The 23,198-nt window shown below is 54.4% G+C and overlaps 1 protein-coding gene across 10 annotated transcripts in view; it reads left to right on the top strand.

Annotated features, from left to right (window-relative positions):
- Positions 1-14,431, top strand: part of SH3TC1 (SH3 domain and tetratricopeptide repeats 1) — a 71,625-nt gene extending 57,194 nt beyond the window's left edge. For 6 of the 10 annotated variants that reach the window (XM_049886685.1, XM_049886686.1, XM_049886688.1 and 3 more), the window contains 6 exons: positions 4,530-4,710; positions 5,731-5,881; positions 9,669-9,791; positions 10,485-10,635; positions 11,191-11,387; positions 14,047-14,431. In XM_049886685.1, coding sequence (XP_049742642.1) covers positions 4,530-4,710; positions 5,731-5,881; positions 9,669-9,791; positions 10,485-10,635; positions 11,191-11,387; positions 14,047-14,304 — 1,061 coding nt within the window. In that variant the 3' untranslated portion in view covers positions 14,305-14,431. Of the gene's footprint in view, positions 1-4,529; positions 4,711-5,730; positions 5,890-9,668; positions 9,792-10,484; positions 10,636-11,190; positions 11,388-12,242; positions 12,402-14,046 lie in introns of those variants that run through there. The other 4 variants (XM_049886690.1, XM_049886691.1, XM_049886692.1 and 1 more) reach the window with 4 other exon arrangements.
- Positions 14,432-23,198: the final 8,767 nt, after the last annotated feature.

Below are 23,198 nucleotides of genomic sequence, written 5' to 3'. Positions count from 1 at the left end.
AAAAGGTCAGCATTTCGAACCTACCAGGCACTCCTTGGAAACCTCATGGGGACAGTTCTACTCTGTCCTTTAGGGTCACTATGAACAGAGGATTTCAAAGGGTGTCTCAAGAAGACAAAGAAAAGTATTATAATGACATGTGCAAAGAGCTGGAGATGGAAAACCAAAAGGGAAGAACACTCTCGGCGTTTCTCAAGCTGAAAGAACTGAAGAAAAAATTCAAGCCTTGAGTTGCAATACTGAAGGATTCTGTGGGGAAAATATTAAACGACACAGGAAGCATCGAAAGAAGATGGAAGGAATACACAGAATCATTATACCAAAAAGAATTAGTTGATCGATGTTCAACCATTTCAAGAGGTGGCATATGATCAGGAACCGATGGTACTGAAGGAAGAAGTCCAAGCTGCTCTGAAGGCATTGGTGAAAAACAAGGCTCCAGGAATTGATGGAATATCAATTGAGATGTTTCAACAAACAGATGCAACACTGGAGGTGCTCACTCATCTATGCCAAGAAGTATGGAAGACAGCTTCCTGGCCAACTGACTGGAAGAGATCCATATTTATGCCTATTCCCAAGAAAGGTGATCCAACTGAATGTGGAAATTATAGAACAATATCATTAATATCACACGCAAGCAAAATTTTGCTGAAGATCATTCAAAAACGGCTGTAGCAGTATATCAACAGGGAACTGCCAGAAATTCAGGCCGGTTTCAGAAGAGGATGTGGAACCAGGGATATCATTGCTGATGTCAGATGGATCCTGGCTGAAAGCAGAGAATACCAGAAGGAGGTTTACCTGTGTTTTATTGACTATGCAAAGGCATTCGACTGTGTGGATCATAACAAATTATGGATAACGTTGCAAAGAATGGGAATTCCAGAACACTTAATGGTGCTCATGAAGAACCTTTACATAGATCAAGAGGCAGTTGTTCGGACAGAACGAGGGGACACTGACTGGTTTAAAGTCAGGAAAGGTGTGTGTCAGGGCTGTATTCTTTCACCATACCTATTCAGTCTGTTTACTGGGAAAGTAATCTGAGAAGCTGGACTATATGAAGAAGAATGGGGCATCAGGATTGGAGGAAGACTCATTAACAGCCTGCGTTATGCAGATAACACAACCTTGCGTCCTGAAAGTGAAGAGGACCTGAAGCACTTACTAATGAAGATCAGAGACCACAGCCTTCACCATGGATTGCACCTCAACATGAAGAAAACAAAAATCCTCACAACTGGACCAATGAGCGACATCATGATAAATGGAGTAAAGATTGAAGTTGTGAAGGATTTCATTTTACTTGGATCCACAATCAACACCCATGGAAGCAGCAGTCAAGAAATTAAAAGACGCATTGCATTGGGTAAATCTGCTGCAAAGGACATCTTTAAAGTGTTGAAGAGCAAAGATGTCACCCTGAAGACTAAGATGCGCCTGACCCAAGCCGTGGTATTTTCAATCGCATCATATGCATGTGAAAGCTGGACAATGACTAAGGAAGACCAAAGAAGAGTTGACGCCTTTGAATTGTGGTGTTGGTGAAGAATATTGAATATATCGTGGACTGCCAGAAGAATGAACAAATCTGTCTTGGAAGAAGTGTGGCCAGAATGCTCCTTAGAAGCAAGGATGGCAAGACTACGTCTTACATACTTTGGAGATGTTGTCAGGAGGGATCAATCCCTGGAGAAGGACATCATGCTCGACAGAGTACAGGGTCAGCAGAAAAGGGGAAGACCCTCAACGAGGTGGATTGACACAGTGGCTGCAACAATGGGCTCAAGCATAAGAACGATTGTAAGGATGGCTCAGGACCAGGCAGTGTTTCGTTCTGTTGTGCACAGGGTCGCTATGAGTCGGAACTGACTCGACGGCACCTAACAACAACAACATGAGTCAGAAGTGACTCAACAGCAGCGGGCTTGGTTTTTTCCTGTACCCTAGCTTCTCGTTTGGTTTTGTTTTGACATGCCCAAATAGGCTGCTCGAGTGAGCTAGTTTGATTATTGGTGCCTTTGAAGCTCTAACGTTCTGTCACCAGGTGGTTAGAGCTGTGACTAGGTATATGAGCCCAGGAGTCCACTTACTTTTCTCATATGGATTCAGCTCAGGTGTCTAGGTAGTCGGCCACCAGGTGTGTGGTACAGGCTCTCACCTACAGTGTTTAATGAGCAGGGGTGATTGGCGTAGGCACAGGTATCTGGCTGCAGTAGGGGGCCATGCACTGACCAAGGCAGGGGACTGACAACCATGTGTCCCTGTTCCCTAGAGCACCTAGGTGGGTGGGTTTTGCAGCTAGGCTACGGGCACCCAATGCTGTTGGCTGTAAGAACTGGAGGCACCACTTATCCTTGGATCCCATTCGAGGGAGGCTAAGTGGCGTGGGCGAAGTCACCAGTCCTCAGGCCCCTGATGTGGGTCGGCGAGGACTCTGCTTAATAGGCAGAGCAGTGTCCAACATCAGGAACCTGCCTCTCCACCGTATAGCTGAAACAGTCAAAGGTAGACTTCAGGTATATACGGTGTTGTACTATGTTAATGAGGGCCTATGCTGTTGAAATGGGCCCACACAGGTCTGCGCAGGGATGAAAGGCATCCGAAGTCCATAGACTGCTTATGCCTCTGCCTCGGCAAAGGAGCTGTTTTACCCTGAGCTCCCAGCTTAAGGGACCGGCAGATTATTTTTCCACCTATTTGTTCCTTCTCCAGGGCCAGGAGGATGGCTCTGGGTGCACCACAGGTCTTACTTCCAGTCTAGGGAAAGCAATTATCACTGAATCTGGCTCGGGACCTGGTGCAGAGCGGGGGGAAAAAAAAAATTTTTTTTTTTTGAGACGGTATTTTCTGAAGGGATGTTTTTTGGTCCACGAGGTAGATTAGATGCAAGTATGTATTTTATGTCGAGAGTGCTGCTCTTTACTGACCCCAGAGATGTGAGTGAATTTGCCACTTGGTCTCTCTCAATGTGGAAAACGCATTCCAAATGCCACTGCTTGTCTCACCGTGCTTGTGTCACACCAGTGGATCTGGCCTGTGGAATGCCGGTTTCCTCCAGGTCAGGTCCAGCAACTTCTAAACCATCTCTCCCTCCTCCTGCCACTCAGTCCAATTCCTCAGTTTTGCCTTTGATGTTCAGGGCTCCTAGATTGTCATATATAATTGATTCACTTGTTTTTTTGGGTCTTTGTTGTAAGAGGGACCAACGGAAGCATCTGACTACTCTGCCATCTTGGCCCACCTCCTTTTTCTAGTTTCTTTAAGTGGAAGGTTAGTTACTGATTTGAGATCTTTCTTTCTTAATGTAAGTGCTTATGGCTATAAGTTTCCCTCTAAGCACTGCTTTAGCTGCACCTTAGCTAACATTGGTCGTGTCGTGTTTTTATTTTCATTCATCTCAAAGTTTTCTCCAATGCCCCTGTGATTTCTTCTTTGATCCATTGGTTATTTAGGAATACGTAGCTTAATTTTCACATATTTTTTATTTTCCTGTTCCTTTCTGTTATTGATTTCTAATTTCAATCCATTGTGGTCAGAAAACATGCTTTGTCTGACTTCATTCCTTTTAAATGTATCGATGTTTATTTTAAAGCCTATCACACGGTCTATCCTAGAGAATGTTCCGTGTGCACTTGGGAAGAACATGTGTTTTGCTGTTGTTGGCAGGTGTTCTATAGATTTCTATTAGGTTGTGTTGGCTTATGTTGTTGTTACGTGCCATCAAGCCAGTTCCAACTCATAGTGACCCCATGTACAATAGAATGAAACACTGTCTAGTCCTGCACCATCCTTACAGTTGTTGCTGTGTTTGAACCCATTGATGCAGCCACTGTGTCAATCCATCTCATTGAGGATCTTCCTCTTTTCACTGACTTTGTACTTTACCAAGAACAATGTCTTTCTCCAGGGACTGATTCCTCCCGATAATATGTTCAAAGTAAGTGAACAAAGTCTTACTAACCTTGCTTCCAAGGAGCATTCTGGCTATACTTCTTCCAAGACAGTCTTGTTTGCTCTTCTGGCAGTCCATGTTATACTCAATATTCTTCGCCAACACCATAATCCAAAAGCATCAATTCTTCTCCAGTCTTCATTATTCATTGTCCAGCTTTCACATGCATATGAGGTGATTGAAAATACCATGGCTTGGATCAGGCTTACCTTAGTCCTCAAAGTGACATCTTTGCACATATGTTAGTGGGACACAATTCCACCCGTAACAGGGGTGTCGATGTTCCCTGCTGGTCATCTCTGTGGGAAGGTCAGACCCTGTCTAGCTGGTAGGAGTGTTGTGAAGCAGACCAGGAGGCCTGGAGGGATGGCTGATGCCGCTTCTTGAGCTCATCAGTGTGTGACCTGAATGGCTCACTTGGTATCTCTGGGCTCCATTTCTCTACCTGCCATGACCCCAGCTCTCGGAGGAGTGGGAGATGCAGGCATACAGCAGGTGCACAATTAAAGTCTTTGAACCCTGCAATCATCCCTTGGGGTAACTTCTTCCCTCTGCCCCCCACCCCACCCAGGCCAGCTGCGTGCTGTCCAGCGGCTGTGTCACTTCTACAGCTCTGTGCTGCCCAACGAGGCTCAGTGCGTCATCTACCATGAGTTCCAGCTCTCGCTGGCCTGCAGGAAGGCTGACAAGGCACTGGAGGGGCAGCTCTTGGACACCATCAGCCAGCTGTACCTGTCGCTGGGCACCGAGCGGTGAGGGCTAGCTCCTCGGCAGCCAGGGCGGGGCAGGGCAGGGTGGGTGGCACAGGTGGGCCCTCTTCTCGGGGACATTCTGGCCCATGGCATCCAGCATGCCCTGGGCTGGCAGGCCTGGGGTCCCCCAGAGGGTAGCATGTCCTTCAGGCCAGCTGTGAATTTCTAGGCTGTCCATCTGACCATGTAGCCTTTGAGAGCTGACCTCTGCCCACCCCGAGTCGTCACCCTCTGGCCCAGCTCCATTCCTAGGGCTATGTTCCCACACCTGTGCCTCCACCGTGGCGACAAAGGCCAGTGGACCACAGGAGACCGAGCCAGCTGTTTGCCTGCCTCCCTGGGTGCGGTCTGAGGTCCCATGATGCATGTGTGGCCCACCCAGGACCTGCTGACCCAGTGGGTGATGGTGGCAAGCTGCACTGACTGATCTCTCAGCCTGCCGTGGGCAGTAATGAAGGGCAGGGAGGGGCCAGGTTTCCATGAGGGCCAGGAGATAGCTCCAGTCTTGTCTGCCCCCCACCCAGCCTGTTTTACAGCAGGAACAATGAATCTGCAGTAGAGGAGGAATTCTCAAAGTAGTCCCCGGTCAGCAGCCACATCTCCTGGGAGCCTGAGAAATGCATGCTCTCAGGACCACCCCAGAGCTGCCAAATCAGAACCTGTGGAGGGTGGCAGCCATGTGTGGCTTCAGAGCCCCTGGTGATTCTACATGCTCAGGTTTGAGAGCCCCTGGCTGAGTTCTCTCTGAGCATCTGGCCTGCTGGCGTTTCCTTTGCCTCCAGGGACTGAGGGTGCTTGTGTTTGGGAGGCAGGGACAGACAGACAGTAAGGGCCTCCGGGTCAGTGGCTGAACATGGCCCATGACTCCCTGCATCCCGGGAAGGGCAGGACGCTGCCCAAATGGAGGACCTGCTCCCAACACACCTGGTACATCGTCCACACCTGCTGTGGAAAGGCCCGGACTGGTCCCCGTGGATGAGCCCGAGCCCTCTCGTTCTGACTGTCTGCCCCTGGTTGCAGGGCCTACAAGTCTGCCTTAGACTACACCAAGCGGAGCCTGGGCATCTTCATTGACCTCCAGGAGAAGGAGAAGGAGGCTCATGCCTGGCTGCAGGCCGGCAAGATCTACTACATCCTGCAGCAGCACGAGCTGGTGGACCTGTATATCCAGGTGCGGAGGTAGGGGGAAGGGACAGGTGTGTGCCAGAGGCGGGGGGAGTAGGGCAGATGGTACTGGTGTGGGCGAGGGCAAGTGTGTGCACTCACTCATTCACTTGTTCACTCATTCACTTATTCACTCACTCATTTATTCACTCACCCATCCATTCACTCATTCACTCACTCATCTATTCATTCATGCACTCACTGTTTTACTAATTCACTAGCTCACTCATTTATTCACTCATTCACTCACTCAGTCGTTTAGTCATTCATTCACTCATTCAAAACTCACCTGTTGAGCACCTGCTGTGTGCAAGGGCCGGTGGTTTTGCCCTCCCTCTCCCTGGTTTCCTTGCAGTCTCCTCCCTGCCCCTGTGCCCACCAGTGTCCAGCATCCTCAACAAGATGTGAGCCTCAGTTTCCCCACCCATAACAGGGGTTACGAGGTGTACCTTGCTGCACTGGTAGAAGACCAACAGCAACATAGGAAACACCTAGCACAGCATCCAGGGTTTCTCGAGCCCTTGGTGGTTGCGGTGAAAATGCAGATGAAAGTGCTGATGAAGGGCTTCCCGACGAGGCTGTGGAGAGCAGAATGCTAAGATGGCCTCAACACCCCCGCCCCTTGCTTGGCTGGGCCTGTGAATACAATTCGGTTATGATATATGGCAAAGGAGAAAAGGTCTTGCAGAGGTAGTAAGGTTCCTAATCAGCCAACTTTGACTCATTCAAAGGAGAATTTTTTCTTGGGTGGGCCTGACCTAATCAGGTGAGCCCTATTAAAAAAGGGTTCAGCCCTCCCTGAAGGAGAGCCTGGAGGCTGCAGAGACGCTCCCTGGCTGTGAGGCAGTGGACGCCCAAGTCAGGAGTGGTCCGGGGCAGGGGGGAGCCCTGAGGCAAGGACGGGGCCACCGCTAGGAGCTGAGAGTGACCCTGGCAGCAGCTTCAAGGACACGGGGACCTACAGCCACAGGGAACTGAATCCTGCCACCAACCAGTGAGCTTCCTGGGGGCAGAGGTGAGGGCTGTCCCAGTGCCCAGTGCTTGCGCTGGTACACAGCAAGTGCTCAATACATGTGCGAGCGGAAACCAAACCCATTGCCGCTGAGTCAATACCGACTTACAGCAACCCTATAGGACAGAGTGGTTTCCAAAGAGCAGCTGATGGATTTGAACTGCCCACCTCTTGGTTAACAGTCAAGCTCTTAACCACTGCTCCACCAGTGGCGTGTGTGTGTGTGTATGTGTATATATATCACAAGTAGGTAGCTTTAACAAACATATTTATTGTCTCAGTTTAGGAGGCTAAAAGTCTGAATTCAGGGCACTGGCTCTGAGGGAAAACGTTCTCTCTCGGCTCTGGGGAAAGGCCCTCGTCTCTCCTGCTTCTATTCCATGGCTCCTTGTCGATATTCACGTGGCTTGGCATCTCTCTTTCCCCATCTCTGCTTCTCTCTCTTACTTGTTTAATCTCTTCTATATCTCAGAAGAGATTGACTTAAGACACTATCTATACTAAGTCTGCCTTATTAACATAACAAAGACAACCCTTTCCCAAATGGGATTATAACCACAGGCATAGGGGTTAGGATTTACAACATATACTTTTTTTGTGGGGGGGGAGGGGGCACAATATATATGTATGTATGTGTATTTATATATTTATGTATGTATGTGGGTATGTGGGAGACCCTGGTGGCATAGTGGTTAAGCGCTATGGCTGCTAACCAAAAAGTTGGCAGTTCGAATCTATCCCGCACTCCTTGGAAACTCTATGGGGTGGTTCTACTCTGTCCTATAGGTTCGCTATGAGTTGGAGTCAACTTGATGGAAAAGAGTTTTTTTTTTTTTTTTTTTATGGATCTTTTTTTAATGTGTATTTAGAGAGAGATTTATTTTAAGAAATTGGCTCACAAGATCAGGGGGCTGGCAAGTCCAAAACTCGTAGTCAGGTGACAGGCTGGAAACTCCAACAGGAGGTCTATGTTAGCCTTGAGGCAGAACGCTTCTCTCTCGGGAAACCAGGTTTTGCTCTTATAGCCTCCAACTGATTGGATCAGGCCCACCAACACTGTGGGGTAAACTACTTTTCTTAAGGTCAGCTATCTGTGAATGTTAGTTACGTCTGCCCGAGGGTCACGGAGGCTGCTTCCAGCTATAGGGTGTGGGGGGGCTTGTGTCCACCTGGTGGGAGACAGGTGTGCTGGAAGCAGGACTTGAAGGTGCACAGGCTCAGAGGTGAGGGAGATTCTGGAAAATTCTGGGAGCTGCAAGCAGTCGGGCCTGTCTGGACTTTGAACAGGGCCAGCATCCGATTTTCCACTCGAGCCGGGAATGTGTGCCCTGCCACTATGAAACGCAGCCACCAGGCAGGTGGGGTTGCAGCCAAGAGGCAGCTGTCAGCCTGTCTACAGGGCTTAACATCCTGGAAGGAGGGACAGGTGGGGGTATGCCGTGTCCAGCTCTGAAAGGGCTGCAGAGGAACAGAGTGGGGGCTCAGGGGCAAACACACGGTGGTGGGAGCCAGGGGTGGCACTGCGTGGGCCAGGAAGACTCAGACGTGGCACTGAGCTCTGTACCCCGCTCCCCCTGGCAGCCCACCCTGCCAGGCCTGGGGCTTTGCTGGGCAGACCTGCTGGTGGGGCGAGGTGTTGAAGGTTATCAGCCTCCTGGTGTCGGGGTTATGGCCCCAGCTGCACAGGGCTGGAATGGAAAGCAGGTCCGTGTGCAGAGGGATGTGAAAGGAGAAACTGCGGGCAGCTGCAGCTCTGGGCACACCCCAGGGCTTCAAGAGGCAGGGATGTACTTGCCCACAGCCCCGGGGGCTGGGAGTCTGAAGGCAGGGTGCCAGTAGGCAGGGTGCCAGCAGGGTTGGTTCCTTCTGGAAGTTCTGGGGGAGGATCAGTTCCTTGTCCCTCTCCTGGCGCTGGTGTTGCCGCAGCCCTCGGCTTGTGGCTGCAGCCCTTCAATCCCTGCCTCCATCGTCACGTGGCCGTCTCTCTCTGCGCCTCTTTTCCTCTTTCCTAAGGACACCACTCAGAGTTTAACCTAACTGAAAACATCTGCAAAGACCCTATTTCCAAACCAGGTGACTGTTACGGATTGAATTGTTTTTCCCCCAAAATGTGTGTCATCTTGGCTAGGCCATGATTGTCCTCCACTTTGCCATCTGATGTGATTTTCCCGTGTGTTGTAAATCCTAACCTCTAGGATGTAAATGAGGCCAATTAGAGGCAGTTATGTTAATGAGGCAGGACTCAGTCTACAGGAGTAGATTGTACCTTGAGTCAATCTCTTTTGAGATATGAAAGAGAGAAGCCAGCAGAGAAGAGAGGGACCTTGGCTACCAAGAAAGCAAAGCCAGGAACAGAGTGTGTTCTCTGGACCCAGGGTTCCTGCACTGAGAAGCTTCTAGGCCAGGGGAAGACTGATGACAAAGACCTTCCCCCAGACCCCACAGAGAGAGGGAGCCTTCCCCGGAGCTGGTCCCCTGAATTCGGACTTGTAGCCTCCTAGACTGTGAAAGAATAAATCTTTGTTAAAGCCACCCACTTGTGGTATTTCTGTTAAAGTAGCACTGAATGACTAAGACAGTGATGGTCATAGGTTCAGGGCTAGGACTTGAACACGTCTTTCTGGGGGCCACCATTCACCCCACAGCAGACACCAAAGGTCTGCACATTCTCAGGGAGGTCCTGAGGGTGGCTGGGAGGTCCCCTTTGGTGGGCACTGGGCCACCTCATGGGACTTCTGGGCGGAGTGCCAGGGGTCTCATGTATCCTTCCGCTGCCTCTCAGGTGGCACAGAATGCGGCCTTGTACACCGGGGACCCCCACTTGGGCCTGGAGCTGTTCGAGGCAGCGGGAGACATCTTCTTCAATGGGAGCCAGGAGCGGGAGAAGGCCGTGTCCTTCTACCAGGTGACAGGCCTGTGGCGGGTGCGGGGCCCCCCAAGTGGAGTCCATGCTCCCCATCTTCACACCTAGAGTCCTGACATTCCCTGCAGTGATCCATGCCCCAACCCTAGCCTGGGAAGGACAGAGAAAGGGCTGAATGTGGGAGGGCCAGGGTTGGCACCTGGCTTGCCACCTGCCTCTCATTGGCCCAAACAGCTCTGCAGCACAGGCCTGCCCCTTTTACAGATAGGGAAACTGAGGCTCAGAAGGCAAAGGGCATGTCCTAGAACCCAGGCCTGTGTGCTCTCCAGGGGTGGAGGCTCCATATGCCCCATCCTGCAGCCCACGGTGCTTGGCTCTGTGTCCTGCAGCCCCGGGTTCAGGCAGACAGGGCTGTGTAGACAGAGCAGAGCCTGGGGGCACCTTGGTCAGGTCCCCGTGATCTGGGCTGGGCTGCAAGTCTGACATTAGGGAGCACAGTGAGGTGGGTCAAAACCCAGCTCCCAGGGCCTGGGTCCTTTGACACACCTCTGCCTCTCCGGGCCTCAGTTTCCCCACCTGTAAAATGGGGCAGCTGCAGTCTCTGTGGAGCGCCCTCTCTCTCTGGGGCCAGCTGTGGAAGGTCCCAGGGCAATGGCGGGGGGCTTTTAGCATGAGCGTGCAGCTCCGGGGAGGGAAAGGAGGTGAGACAAGGCCTGACCTCACCTGTGTGGGCAGGACCGGGCACTGCCCCTGGCGGTGGCCACAGGGAACCAAGAGGCCGAGCTGCGTCTGTGCAACAAGCTGGTGGCACTGCTGGCAGAACTGCAGCTGCCCCAGGAGGGCCTGGAGTTCGCCCACGTGGCCCTGGCGCTCAGCATCACCCTGGGTAAGCCCCCAGCCCCACAGCCCACCTCCGGGTGACCATAAGCCTGGGGAACTGCCAATGCCTCAGGCTGAGAAACCAGGAGGACCAGGTGACCTGTGTGTACAGATGATGTCCTTGGGCGTCTCCTAGTTGAAGGTAGGAGCCCTGGTGGTGCAGTCGTTAAGAGTCTGGCTGTTAACCCAAAGCTCTGCAGTTTGAATCCACCAGGTGCTCCTTGGAAACCCTACGGGGCAGCTCTACTCTGTCCTGTAGGGTTGCTATGAGTCGGAACTGACTTGACAGCGACAGGTAAAGTTAAATGTAACCAAGGTGGCCTGTCCAGCGCTACATGTAGACGAGGCTTTGTCAACCCTTGAGGCCACCTGAGGATGACCTCATTAGCCCATTTTACAGACGGGCAAGCTGAGTCTCTGGGAGGGAAGTGAGAGGCCAGATTTCCTGGGTAAGGACCACGACCGAGCAATACACGGCCTGCCCTCCTCCCGCCAGCCCCCCTGTTTGCCAGGCCCTGCTCTCACGTGTGCCCCCACCGCATGTCTGTCTGTCTGTCCGCAGGCGACCGGTTGAACGAGCGTGTGGCCTACCACCGGCTGGCCGCCTTGCACCACCGGCTGGGCCACGGTGAGCTAGCTGAGCACTTCTACCTCAAGGCCCTGTCGCTGTGCAGCTCACCGCTGGAGTTTGACGAAGAGACTCTGTACTACGTGAAGGTGTACCTGGTGCTTGGGGACATCATCTTCTATGAGCTCAAGGTGGGTGGGGGTGGGCTCGGGGTGTGGGGGGCCTACACCGGGACCCCGAGGCCTGGGCTCACATCCTCCCTTGCCCTTTGGGACCAATGCTCAATTTTCTCAGTCAGAAACAACCCAGCCTTCACCTGTGACTCTGGCCTGGCTTGGGGGGCAGGCGGGGTCGGCAGACATGGGCCAGGCTCCCGCCCTGGCCAGGTCCTGTGGGGCTCAAGGGCTTGAGGGCTTAGGCCTGGGCCCACCCTCAAAGCTCAGGATCAGCCTGCAGCCACGGGTTAAAGGCTAAACAAAAAGAGGAGGTGCTGTTGGGGGGGCTTCCTAGAGGAGGTGACTGTGAAGCAGTCATTTTGAACAGGAGTCAGCAAAGGGGGGGAGTGCTCCAGGGAGTCACCGTCATCCCCGTAACGAGACACTGCCAAGCGCACCCCAGACCCGACCCCGCTGCAGGAAGCCTACCTGGGCACCAGCCCGCACAGCTCTCCTTTCCAGAGTCCTGAGGCACAGAGAGGGAAACTGAGTTTGGGAGGGGTGTGGCTTGTAAGGGTCCGGCAGCAGGGCCACAGCTCCAGAGGGCTCAGCCAAATCCCTGCACCACTCGAAGCTGTGCTCCCAACTCTTGAGGGATCCCGGCCACTCCTGCCCTGCAGTGGGCAGAGACCAGGGGTACCCCATTGTCCCCACACAGGCCAAAAACCCCTACTCCCCCCACCCCCGCCACATCAAACATCATACCTGCCCAGCTTCTGTGCTCTGTGTTGGCCAAGGGGATGAGGGTACACAACCCAGGAGCATTGAGGGGCTGGGGCCTCCCTGGTGTTCCCCCAGCCCCCTGCTAAGTCAACCCTGGTGTCCCCCTAGCTCCATGCTAGGGCTGCCCTGGTGGCCCCCAGCTGTGCTCTGGCGACATCTAGCGGTCAGAAGTGGTCACTACTACAGCCTTTCCCTGTGAGGTGGCATCAGGGAACATTAACGGAGAGACTGGGTGATTGAGGCTCCAGAACGTTCCAGTGCCGTGTGGTGAGCACCTCGTGCTCCCTGAGTCCTCCTGTGCTCAGAGCCCCCACTATGCCCCTCCTCTCTGTGCTCCCTGAGTCCTCCTGTGCTCAGAGTCCCCACTATGCCCCTCCTCTCTGTGCTCCCTGAGTCCCCCTATGCTCCCCGAGTCCTCCTGTGCTCAGAGCTCCCATGGTGCCCTGCCTCTGCTCTCCAATTCCTTCTGTGCTCAGAGCTCCTTCAGGAACTTGGCACCCTACACACACCACCTCCACCTGCGCAGGAGGGCCAGTCCCTTCTGAGCCCAGGTGTGTCCAGGCTTGTGGCCTGGGGAGGGGGGGTGGACAAAGGAAGAGGGGATAGACCAATAACCTGAAAATGCTGGAGTAGAGGAGCAGGCTCCATGATTATCTGCCTAAAATGGGGTCACCTTATCCGTGTGTTTTCAGTCACAGCCACAAGGGCGAGGCTTGAAGTAGGACAGCTGTGTTGTGAGCCCTGGTCTGCTGCCCACTTGCTGTGACATGCACAAACAGTGTACACAATGTACATGCATGCACACGTTAGCACATACAGAAGCCCACAGTGAACACACATGTGACTGTACACACATGTATACACACACATGCACTCTAGCAACGCACATGTGAATGTGTGCACCACACGCATGCACACACATGTATACGTGCACGCACATAGACACCCACCATGCCCACTCACTCTGACTGGTTCCTTCCTGTTTAGTTGAGATGCCCCCTCTTCCAGGAAGCCCTTCCTCCTCCCCCTACCCCGGGCTGAGGTGGGTGCCTTCCAGGACTCCCACAGGCTCCAGCTCCTCCCTCTGCCACAGCCAGCAAGGGGGTAAGCTGGCGGGCCTCGGGCCTTGTCCTTGGTCCCTAGAGCTGTTGTGAGATGCAAAACAGGGCAGCTAAGCAGGGGAGAGGGGCGAGTTACCTGGTGTGGACAAGGGGCCACAGGGGAGGGAGGCCGCCAACCTGTGGCATGGCCATGGGGACAGTACTGGGCTTGAGACGAGAGCAGAGGTGGGGCAGCTCACCATCCAGCTGCGGCAGATTTCTGAGAGGCAACCCTGAGAGAGGCTCCATGCCCAGGCCACCCTGACACAAACACCACCTGCAGGTGGTTTTGGGGAGCAGGAATGTATTGTCTCCCAGTTCCGGGGGCTGGGAGTCCATGACAGGGTTTTGGCCGTGGTGATTCCTTCTGGGGTTTGAGAGAGGCACTGTGCCATGTCTGTCCTCCGGCTGCGGATGGCTGCGGCCATCCTCGGCGTTCCTCTGCTGCTTGCCTGCCCAGCTGCACGTGCTGTCTTCCCTGTGTGTGGCTGTGTCCTTCTGTCCTTCTCTTCTGTAAGACGACACTCAGAGGGGTTAGGACTGGGACCCACCCTACTCCAGGAGGCTGTCCTCGCTCGCCCACCACATCTGCAAGAAAAGCCCTGCTTCTCTGAACAAGGTCACATTCACAGGGCAGGGGCTAGACCACAACATGTCCTTTTGGGGGACACAATTCAGCCCATAACTGTGGGGAAATGATGAGATGACCCAAGGACAGGAATGGCCTTTGGGGAGACGGGGCTCTGAGCCCCCCTCCTGCCCCACCACCGAGGCATCAGCCCGGGGTCAAGCCGCTGATTCTCCCCTTGCAGGACCCGTTTGATGCCGCGGGGTACTACCAGCTGGCGCTGGCTGCAGCCGTGGACCTGGGCAACAAGAAGGCCCAGTTGAAGATCTACACACGCCTGGCCACCATCTACCACAACTTCCTTGTGGACCGAGAGAAGTCCCTCTTTTTCTACCAGAAGGCCAGGGCCTTCGCCACCGAGCTCAACGTCCGCAGGATCAACCTGGCTCCTGACCCGTACTACGGGCAAGTGGCCTGGCTGGCCTCCGCCGCCCTGCCATGAGGACCCCGGGAGTGGGCTCTGTGGAGGGGAGTCCCTGTCTCTCCCAGGGTCTCTGCGTGGCTCATTTTCTGGGAAACCGAGCTGCCAAGACAGGGCTCAGTAGCCATAAATGTTCTTCAGTAACTCACCAGCGTCTCCCAGATGTGCTCTGTCGGTCTGCCCCCAGGGTATGTCAGGGACCAGGCCCCTTCCTCGGTGCTCTGTGCTGCTACCCCCCACCGCACATTCCTGGGCCCAAATGAGAAAGACTGTGAGTCCATCAGACCCAGGCCAGCTCCCTGCTGTCTACTCCGAGTGTGGCCTTGGGCAAGCCATCTCACCTCCAGCCTTGGCATCCCTGCTTGTCAGAGGGGAGACAGATGGCCGTGAAATGCCCACGGCAGGGGCTTATAACATCATTTCCAGCATGGAGCTCTAACAATGTGTCTGAGAGGTTGCGCTACCATCGTCCCCATTGACAGCTGAAGGAGTGGAGGCAGAGAGGTCAGGGGCCTGCCTGAGATCACACAGCAGTGAGGGGCGGAGCTCCAGAGCCAGTCCAGCCACCTGCCATGCTTCAGGGAGGGAGGAAGGTGTGAGCAGTTGTTGTCTGCACCTTCACACCCTCATTCTTGTCAGGAAAGCAGCGTGGTGGGAGGGGGGCCCAGGAGTCCCCACCCCCACCTGTCTGAGTGTGCTTTAGCCGCAGCCTGGCCAGCCCCACGTCCAGCCCTGGTCCACCCCGTGTGGGGTCTGCTGTAGAGATTGTTTAAAGGCATCCTCTGGGCTGTCTCCAGCCCACCTGCTCTCCCCATTGACACCCCTCCACCTACCTGGAGCCCCAGAGTCCAGCCCTCCCTTCTCCTGAGCCTCTTAGCTGAGGGGAAGCCTGGCTCCCCACTTTACAGGTAGGGAAACTGAGGCTCAGAGAGGCTGTGTGAACCCCAGGGGAGTCCCACACACACTGTATTATTCCAAGCTCCTCTTTTTTTAATGAGGTGAAGCTCATAAAATTCGCCATTGTAAAGTGAAAAAGTGGGTGGTGCTCGGTACTCCAGCCAGTGTCAGAGCTTGTCCACCACCCACAAGGAAACCCGCTGCCCAATGAGCAGCTACTCCTCATCCCCTCCCCAAGCCCCTCATGTAACGATGGGGAAACTGAGGCTGCAGAGAGCCTGCAGGCTGACTCTGGCCAGGACCTGGTGTCCCATCCTGATTCCAGCCTGGGTTCTGTTCTCCGCCTTAGGAGAGATTGCAGAGCCCAGGTGAGCCTGGGTGAGGGGGGTAGGGGGCCACCATTCTTCCTCCTCCCCCTGGTCCTGGGCACTGGGGGGGCCCACCACCCCAGAGCTCCTGGCGGCTGAGGCAGCCTGCAGGCCCTGCTCGCCTCTCCCCACCAGGAGGCAGCAGAGAGCTGTCCCCGAGCTGATGCCCTCCTGGGGGAAGAAGCCTGTCCAAGTCGAACTTGACCCCAGACCACTGCCTCTGAGGGTTGGGTTTGGAGAGCCAGGAGGAGGAGGCGGTCCTGTAATTGACACAGCAGAAGGCGCCCACCTAGATAACTGAAGACCACTGGTCTGTGGTCCCCCAGGACCTGGGCCTGCACCAAGTCCACGTGGGGTGGGACTACATCCCCAGCCACTCCAGGCACGACCGTCTGCCTAGGAGGATGGGCCTTTGGGATCCGTGCCCTCCTTGTCCCCTTTGTGAGCTGTCATCCTCCTGCCCTGACCCTGCCCTGCCTGGGACCCTCTTTCCCACTACCCACGTGGGTCCCACTGCCCGCCCCACCAGGACCCTGCTTCTGACACTGGCCTCCTGGGACCCATCCCCCTTGGGCAGCTGGGTCTGGAGGTCAGGAGGGAGGGCACAGCAGCCAAACCCCTGGGTTCAAACCCCAGCCTCACCAGGCACAAGCTGAGGGATGGGGCGGGTGGGAGCGCCGAGTTCTCTGAGCCCCATTTTGGTCATAACTAAGATGAGGCTGACCACACTGGGGAGTGAAAAGAGGACTTGAGAGGCAGAGAGCTCTGCACAGTGCCAGGCCAGGGCTAACATTGGCCTGATTCCTATTAACTGCTTATTGCCACAGGGGCACTGCCAGCAACCACAGGCTCCGGAGCCACAGAGCCAAAGGCTGGGTAGCTCTGGTCAAGTCGTGTAGCCTCTCAGACCCTCAGTCTCTTCATCTACACTGCACAGATGAAGCCTACCTCCAGGCTCTGAGACTGAAGAGAAAATCTGAGAAAGTGCTGGGTGCAGGGCGAGTGTGCAAACCCCAGCTGGGCACTGAGTGAGTGTGTAAACAGTGCCAGGCAGAGCATGCATACAAAAAGGCCAGGAACGGAGTGAGTGTGCCCAACGGGACCAGGCACACAGCAAGTGTGCGAACCTGGGCTAGATACAGAGTGAGTGTGCAAATTGACTGAACACAGAGTGGGTGCAAAAAACCGGGCTGGGCACAGCATGAGTGTGCAAACCCACGTCAGCAGCTTTCTCTGGGTTCAGGGCTCGGCCAGCATGGCTCGGGCAGGCTCTGGCCCTTCTGAGTTTGGGGCCCTGGGCAGCAACTGTCCAGCCCGTCTCTTGGGACAGTGCAACGAGATGACGAGGTGTTGAGTCAGGCTCTGCATGGCTGCACTGAATAGCCCAGAGGCCCCACTGCCCCATTTCAGAAGGAGGTGCCTGGGTCTGCTGCAGACAGGCCTCGCGCAGGTATCTTCTCCCCAGGCCGACTCACTCACTGCAGCCAGCTGCTCTGTGTGAGCAAGGAGTGCCCTTACGTCCTGCGGGCCAGGCACAGGCTAAGCCATGCCAGGGCCAGGGGAGTCCACACACAGCCCCTCCTGGGAGGAGCTCTTGGGGCTTGGGGCTCCCTGGAGGCATCTAGCCCGACCCCCGCCACTCTCCAACCCCCTCCCAAACACAGAAGGACAGCAACTGGCCCAAGGCCACACAGCCCCCTCTCCTGACCTGACCCAGTTACATCCACCCACCTCGGAGATCTTGCTTTCTTCTGCACCCGGCTTCATATAAGCGGCAAATGTTGATCTGAGGAAACCGAGGCCCAGAGAGGGATGGTGACCACCCCAAGAATGCACAGCTAGTGTAGTTCTTCAGAGATAGAAGACGCCACCTCAGGGAGAAGTGACTCCCCACTGGCAGGGGCATTCAAGCAGAGCCTGACCAGCACCACCCGTGTTCCCAGCTGTATTGTCTGAGGAGCCTGGTGGCAGTCGGCTGGCACTTTCTTGGGCGTCTGTTCCTGGCCTGGGCAGAAGGGAGGCTCTCAGTCACAGACTGTACTGCTGGTAGGATGTGTCCACTGGCAGTGGGGTGGGGGTCTGCACAAGTTCAGGGTCAGGAGGAAGTCCAAATCCCAGCTGGAACACCCAACAGTAGGCACCCCCAATGTGCCTTGCCCTCTGTGAGCCTCAGTTTCCCCACCTATAACAGGGGTTACGAGGCACACCTTGCTGCACTGCAGCTTAGGAGACACCTAGCGCAGCGCCCAGGGCTTCTTGAGCCCTCAGTGGTTGAAATGAAAGTGCTAATGAAGGGCTTCCCAGATGAGGCTACGGAGAGCGGAATTCTCAGATGGCCTCAACACCTCCGCCCCTTGCGTGGGTGGGGCCCACGAATACAGTTAGGTTATGATATATGGCAAAGGGGAAACCCTGGTGGCTTAAGAGCTATGGCTACTAACCAAAAGGTCAGCGGTGCGAATCCACCAGGCACTCCTTGGAAACCCTATGAGGCAGTTCTACTCTTCTAAAGGGTCAATGTGGGTCGGAATCGACTTGACAGCACAGGTTTTTTTATATGGCGAAGGAGAAAGGTTCTTGCAGAGGTAGTTAAGGTCCTTAATTAGCCAACTTTGACTCACTCAAAGGGGAAGTTTTCCTGCATGGGCCTATAAAAAAGGGCCCATCCCTCCCTGAAGGAGAGACTGGAGGCTGCAGAGACACTCCCTGGACGTGAGGCACTGAATGCCCACCCCATGAACTTCCTAGGGAGGGAAGCCCTGAGGTGAGGATGGGGGGCCGCCGCTAGGAGCTGAGAGTGGCCCCGGCAGCAGCTTCAGGGACACGGGGACCTACAGCAACAGGGAACTGAATTCTGCAACCAACTGGTGAGCTTAGAAGAGGCCACTGAGCCCCAGGTGAGACCCCCGGCCAGGGGACCCTTGATTGCCATCTGTCGAGCCCCTGAGCTGAGGATCATACCTAAACTCCTGTCCTAAGACCAGAACCAGCTGCCGTGAATCACCACGACCCATGGCAACCCCACGTGTGTCAGAAGACAACTGAACCGTGCCCCACAGGGGTTTCAGTACACTGGCTGGATTTTCAGAAGTAAATTGCCTGGCCTTTCTTCTGAGGTCCCTCTGGGTGGACTCCAACCTCCAACATTTTGGTTGGCAGCCCGGTGCAGGTGTGCTAGCCGTTTGCACCCCCTCAGAGAGTCGTCTGACCTGAGGAGCTGTGGCTAACAAGTGGGTGTGGCTCTAAGCTGCTAAAAGTGTGATGATTTCTGTAACTTGTATTACATCAATACAAAGACTGAGCCAAGGAATGGGGGCTGAACTCCAGGTGTCCCTCCAGCCGGGGCCCTGCCTAGGGGGCCCACATCCAGCAGCATACCTGGCGACCCGGCCTCCAGGCCTTCAGCCTCACCTGGCCGTCCTTTGCTGCCCTCCAGGCTCTGCAAGTCTGAAACCGAGGCTCTGAGGTTGGCTTCCTCACCAGAGTTAAGGAGGGAGGGCATGTGGTGTGCAGCTGTCGGGACCCAGGCTCTAGGCCACCTCTGCCCAGCTGTGTAACCATGAGGTCGCCATGAGCATGGACTGCAGCTAATACCAACTATATATACAATTGTGTCTAGTTTTATATTGTTGTTTGGGATACACGTGTTACAAACACCTTCTTCAAGTTGGTATCTTTTCACTTAGCCTGTGGTGTCTTTTCACGCACAGACTGGTTGTAATTTTATCCTAAAAGTGCAGCATTTTGTGTTGTGGGCACACATTTTTACACGCGCCGTGGGACTGCTCAACGTACCTCCTCTCGGTAAACGCTGAATCCCACACGAGGAGGTCCTCCCTCCGCCACGCCACCTTGGGGTTGCTCAGCAGGAAGAACTGGGGCTCTGAATTCCCGCGTTCTGTCACTCCAAGCCCAGGGACCCTGGGCGAGTCCCTCCTGCATCTCGGCCTCGATCTCCTCACGGCTGACGTGGGGATAATAAGATCCCCGGTGCCAGGCTGCTGATAAGGTCGGAGAAGCGCACACACCATCCGGCACACAGCGCTGTCGTTATGAGGTGCCACCGAGTCGGCTCTAACCCCCAGCGACCTCAGTGTAACAGAACCAGCCTGGTCCTCTGCCTGTTGGCGTGTTTCAGCCCTTGTTGTGGCTGTCGTGTCCATCTTGGCCAAGGTTTCCCCCATTTTTACCGACACTCTACCTCTTCAAAGGTGTTGAAAAGCAAAGATGTCACCTTGAAGACTAAAGTGCGCCTGACCCAAGCCATGGTGTTTTCAATCGTCTCATATGCTTGTGGAAGCTGGACAATGAATAAGGAGGACCGCAGAAGAGTTGACGTCTTTGAACCGAGGTGTTGGCGAAGAATATTGAATATACCGTGGACTGTCAAAGAAGGAACAAATCTGTCTCGGAAGAAGTGCAGCCAGAATGCTCCTTAGAGGCAAGGATGGCGAGACTGCGTCTTACACACTTTGGACATGTTGTCAGGAGGGATCAGTCCCTGGAGAAGGACATCATGCTCGGCAGAGTACAGGGTCAGTGGAAATGAGGGAGACTCTCAAGGAGGTGGATTGACACAGGGGCTGCGACAATGAGCTCAAGCCTAACAACGATTGTGAGGATGGCGCAGGACCGGGCAGTGTTTCCTTCTGCTGTACACAGGGTTGCTATGAATAGGAACCGCCTCAATGGCACCTAACAACCTCCTTTACCAAATACAATGGGCTCTTCTAGCGATTGGTCTTTCCTGATGACCCATCAAAAGTCAGCGAGCTGAGGTCTTGCCACTCTCTATTCTAAGGAGTGTTCTGGTTGTATTTCCTCTAAGACTGATTCCTTCTTCCTTCTGGCGGTCCATGGTGTATTCAACGCACTTCGCCGACACCACAGTTTGAATGCGGCGATACTTTTTCATTGTCCAGTTTTCACATGCATTTGAGGTGACTGAAAAACCATGGCTGTTAGGTGCTCAATAATTGGGAGTTGCTGGTAGTACAAGGAGTCCCTGGTGGTGCAAATGCTTAGGCACTCAACTATTAGCCAAAAGATTGGTGGTTTGAACCCACCCAGAGGCACCTTGGGAGACAGTCCTGGAGGGCTGCTTCTGAGAAGTTACAGCCTTGAAAGCCCTGTGGAGCAGTTCTACTCTGTACACACGGGGTTTCCCTGAGTTAGAATCGACTCTCAGCACCTAACACCAGCAATAACTAGCTGTCATATGTCGACGTGCTGTGTTAACTGTGTGTTAGCTTCCTGCGGCCTCTGTAAAAAGTTAATGCGAACCGAATAGCTTAAAACAACACAAAGGGATTACCTTCCCGTTCTGGAGGCCAGAAGTCCAACGCAGGTCTCACAGGCTAAAGTCAAGGTGTCAGCAGGCTGAGTTCCCTTCCCGAAGCTCCAGGGGGAACCCGTTTCCTTGCTCTTTCAGGGCATTGGCAGAGTTTAGCTCCTTGCAGTTGGAGGGCTGACGCTCCTGCCTCCTTGTTTGGCGGTCAGTGGGGGGCTGTTCCCAGCTTCTAGAAGGCACCCACACTCCTTGACTCAGAGTCCCCTCAGCCTTCTCACACCCGAAGCTGTCACCTCTTGCTCCCCCACGTGTCTCTCACTTCTCCACCCTCTTCTGCCTTTAAGGGCCCATCTGATTACATCAGGCCCACCCAGGGAACCTGGATAACCTCCTATTGTAAGATCAGCGATTAGCAACCTCGATTTCATCTGTTGTTGTTGTGTGCTCCCCAGTCCATTCCGACCTACAGCAACCTCATGCGACAGAGTAGAACTGCCCCACAGGGTTATCTTGGCTATAATCTTTATGGGAGCAGGTCACCAGACCTTTCTCCTACAGAGCATCTAGGTGAGTTTGAACCCTCAATCTTTTGGTTATTAGCTGAACACTTAACCATTGTGCCCCCAGGCTCCTTTGATTTCTTCTGCAGAGCCCTGTTTGCCACGTGTCTGTGTCCTGGGCCTGCCGTAACAAAGCACCACAAGGCGGGGGCTTTAAAGAACAGAACTTCATTCTCTCCCAGCGGCTCCACTGAGGGGGTGTGGGGGGTGCCGGCCGCACTTGGTGACACCGTCAGAGGTGGTGATACCAAAACCACTGTCCATAAAATTTTTGAGCAGTGTTTCAGCAGAAGTTTATTATTTTTTATGAAAACAGCCCTGTAGTTAGTTACAACAACGAGAACGTTTTTCTTCAGCCCAGCTTACCTGCCCCAGGACACCTGCAAGGCTGAAACTGTACACCGGTTTACTTGAGAAGCTTCTAGTGCGCTCAGGGCAGGACTGTCGTTACAGCCCAGTTACAGTGAGGCTTCGAGTCACGTGGCTTCACTGTGGTTTTTGTTGCTGCCCGTGTTTTTATAGCGGCTGATTTTCTCGATTTTCTGACGTTTTAGCTATACGTTGTGGTCATCCGTGCTCGTGAACCCACATCAACAATTTTTTTGAGAATGAATTGTACTTAAGGGAAAAGACGGAGTCGTGCACTGAGGGCTTCCGAGGAACGCTAGTGCAGAAAACATGACTAAGGATGCTGTGTGGTCTGGAATGGGACGAGGTCCTTGGGGGTGACACCATGAGTTACCCCACTGGCTGACACCAACCCTGCTGACACCACTGTTCTCGTCCAGCTCTGAGGGCTGGGAATCTGAACGCAGGGCATCGGCAGGACAGTGCTGTCTCTGCGGGCTCCAGAAGAGGACCCTTCCTCGACCCTGGCAGCTTCCTTAGCCCTGGGGACTTTCTGATGTTCCTCCGTGTCTTCCCTCTGCATGTGACCCTTCTGTAAGACTCCACTCGGGAGGGATTAGGATAGGCACCCGCCCTCCCTGGTGTGAGTTAACTAACGACATCTGTAAAGACAGACCCCATTTCCCAAACAGGCCCACATTCATAGGTACAAGGGTTATGGCTTTTCTGGGGACACTGTCCAGTCCGGGGAACCCATCACAGGACCACGTGAGGGGGTGGACATCTTTGGGACCATTACCCTGCCGGCCCCCCCTGCAAAGGCCAGGCCAGCCTCTCCATGCCATCACCTGCCTCTGCTCCCACCCCTGAAGCAAGAGGAGGAGCCACCTGGTTTGAGTCCCACGGCCCCCTCCCCAAACAGTCCCTGGAGGTTGGGGCTAAGACAAGGAGGCCACCGTCTTCCTTCACCCACTCGCTCATTCTCACCCACCCCTCTGTTTCTTCCTTCCTGCAGCCCTCGGCCCAGCCCTGTGCAGTGTGGGACCAGGTGAATACCCCAGCCCCTCCCTCAAGGAGCGCCACTGGATGGGAAGACAGGCCGAAATTATACACAGCACGCTGGCAAGTGCTTCAGTGGACAGAAGCCTGGGGCGCAGAGGGAGGCTGAGGTTGGGGCCACCCCCTAAGAGGAGACCCCTACACTGAGGCCAGGGGGTGGATGGTGTTCACCAGGTGACTTCCTGCCATTTTATACAGAAAACTGCAGCCATTCTCTAAGCAGAAGGTTGCCCATTCACTCATCCAGTCTTTCACTCGAAAACACACTGAGCGAGCACCCACTGTGTGCCTGGCCTTGTTCATCATCATTGGTGAGACACTGGGACCCGGCCCTGGGGGGCTGATGACCCAGGGGGCAGCGAGGTGGCGGACCCCTCCACACCACCAGCTGGG

Source organism: Elephas maximus, chromosome 5 (genome assembly GCF_024166365.1).
Source record: "Elephas maximus indicus isolate mEleMax1 chromosome 5, mEleMax1 primary haplotype, whole genome shotgun sequence".
Lineage (NCBI taxonomy): Eukaryota > Metazoa > Chordata > Mammalia > Proboscidea > Elephantidae > Elephas > Elephas maximus.
This window is presented reverse-complemented; position numbering and strand designations above follow the sequence as displayed.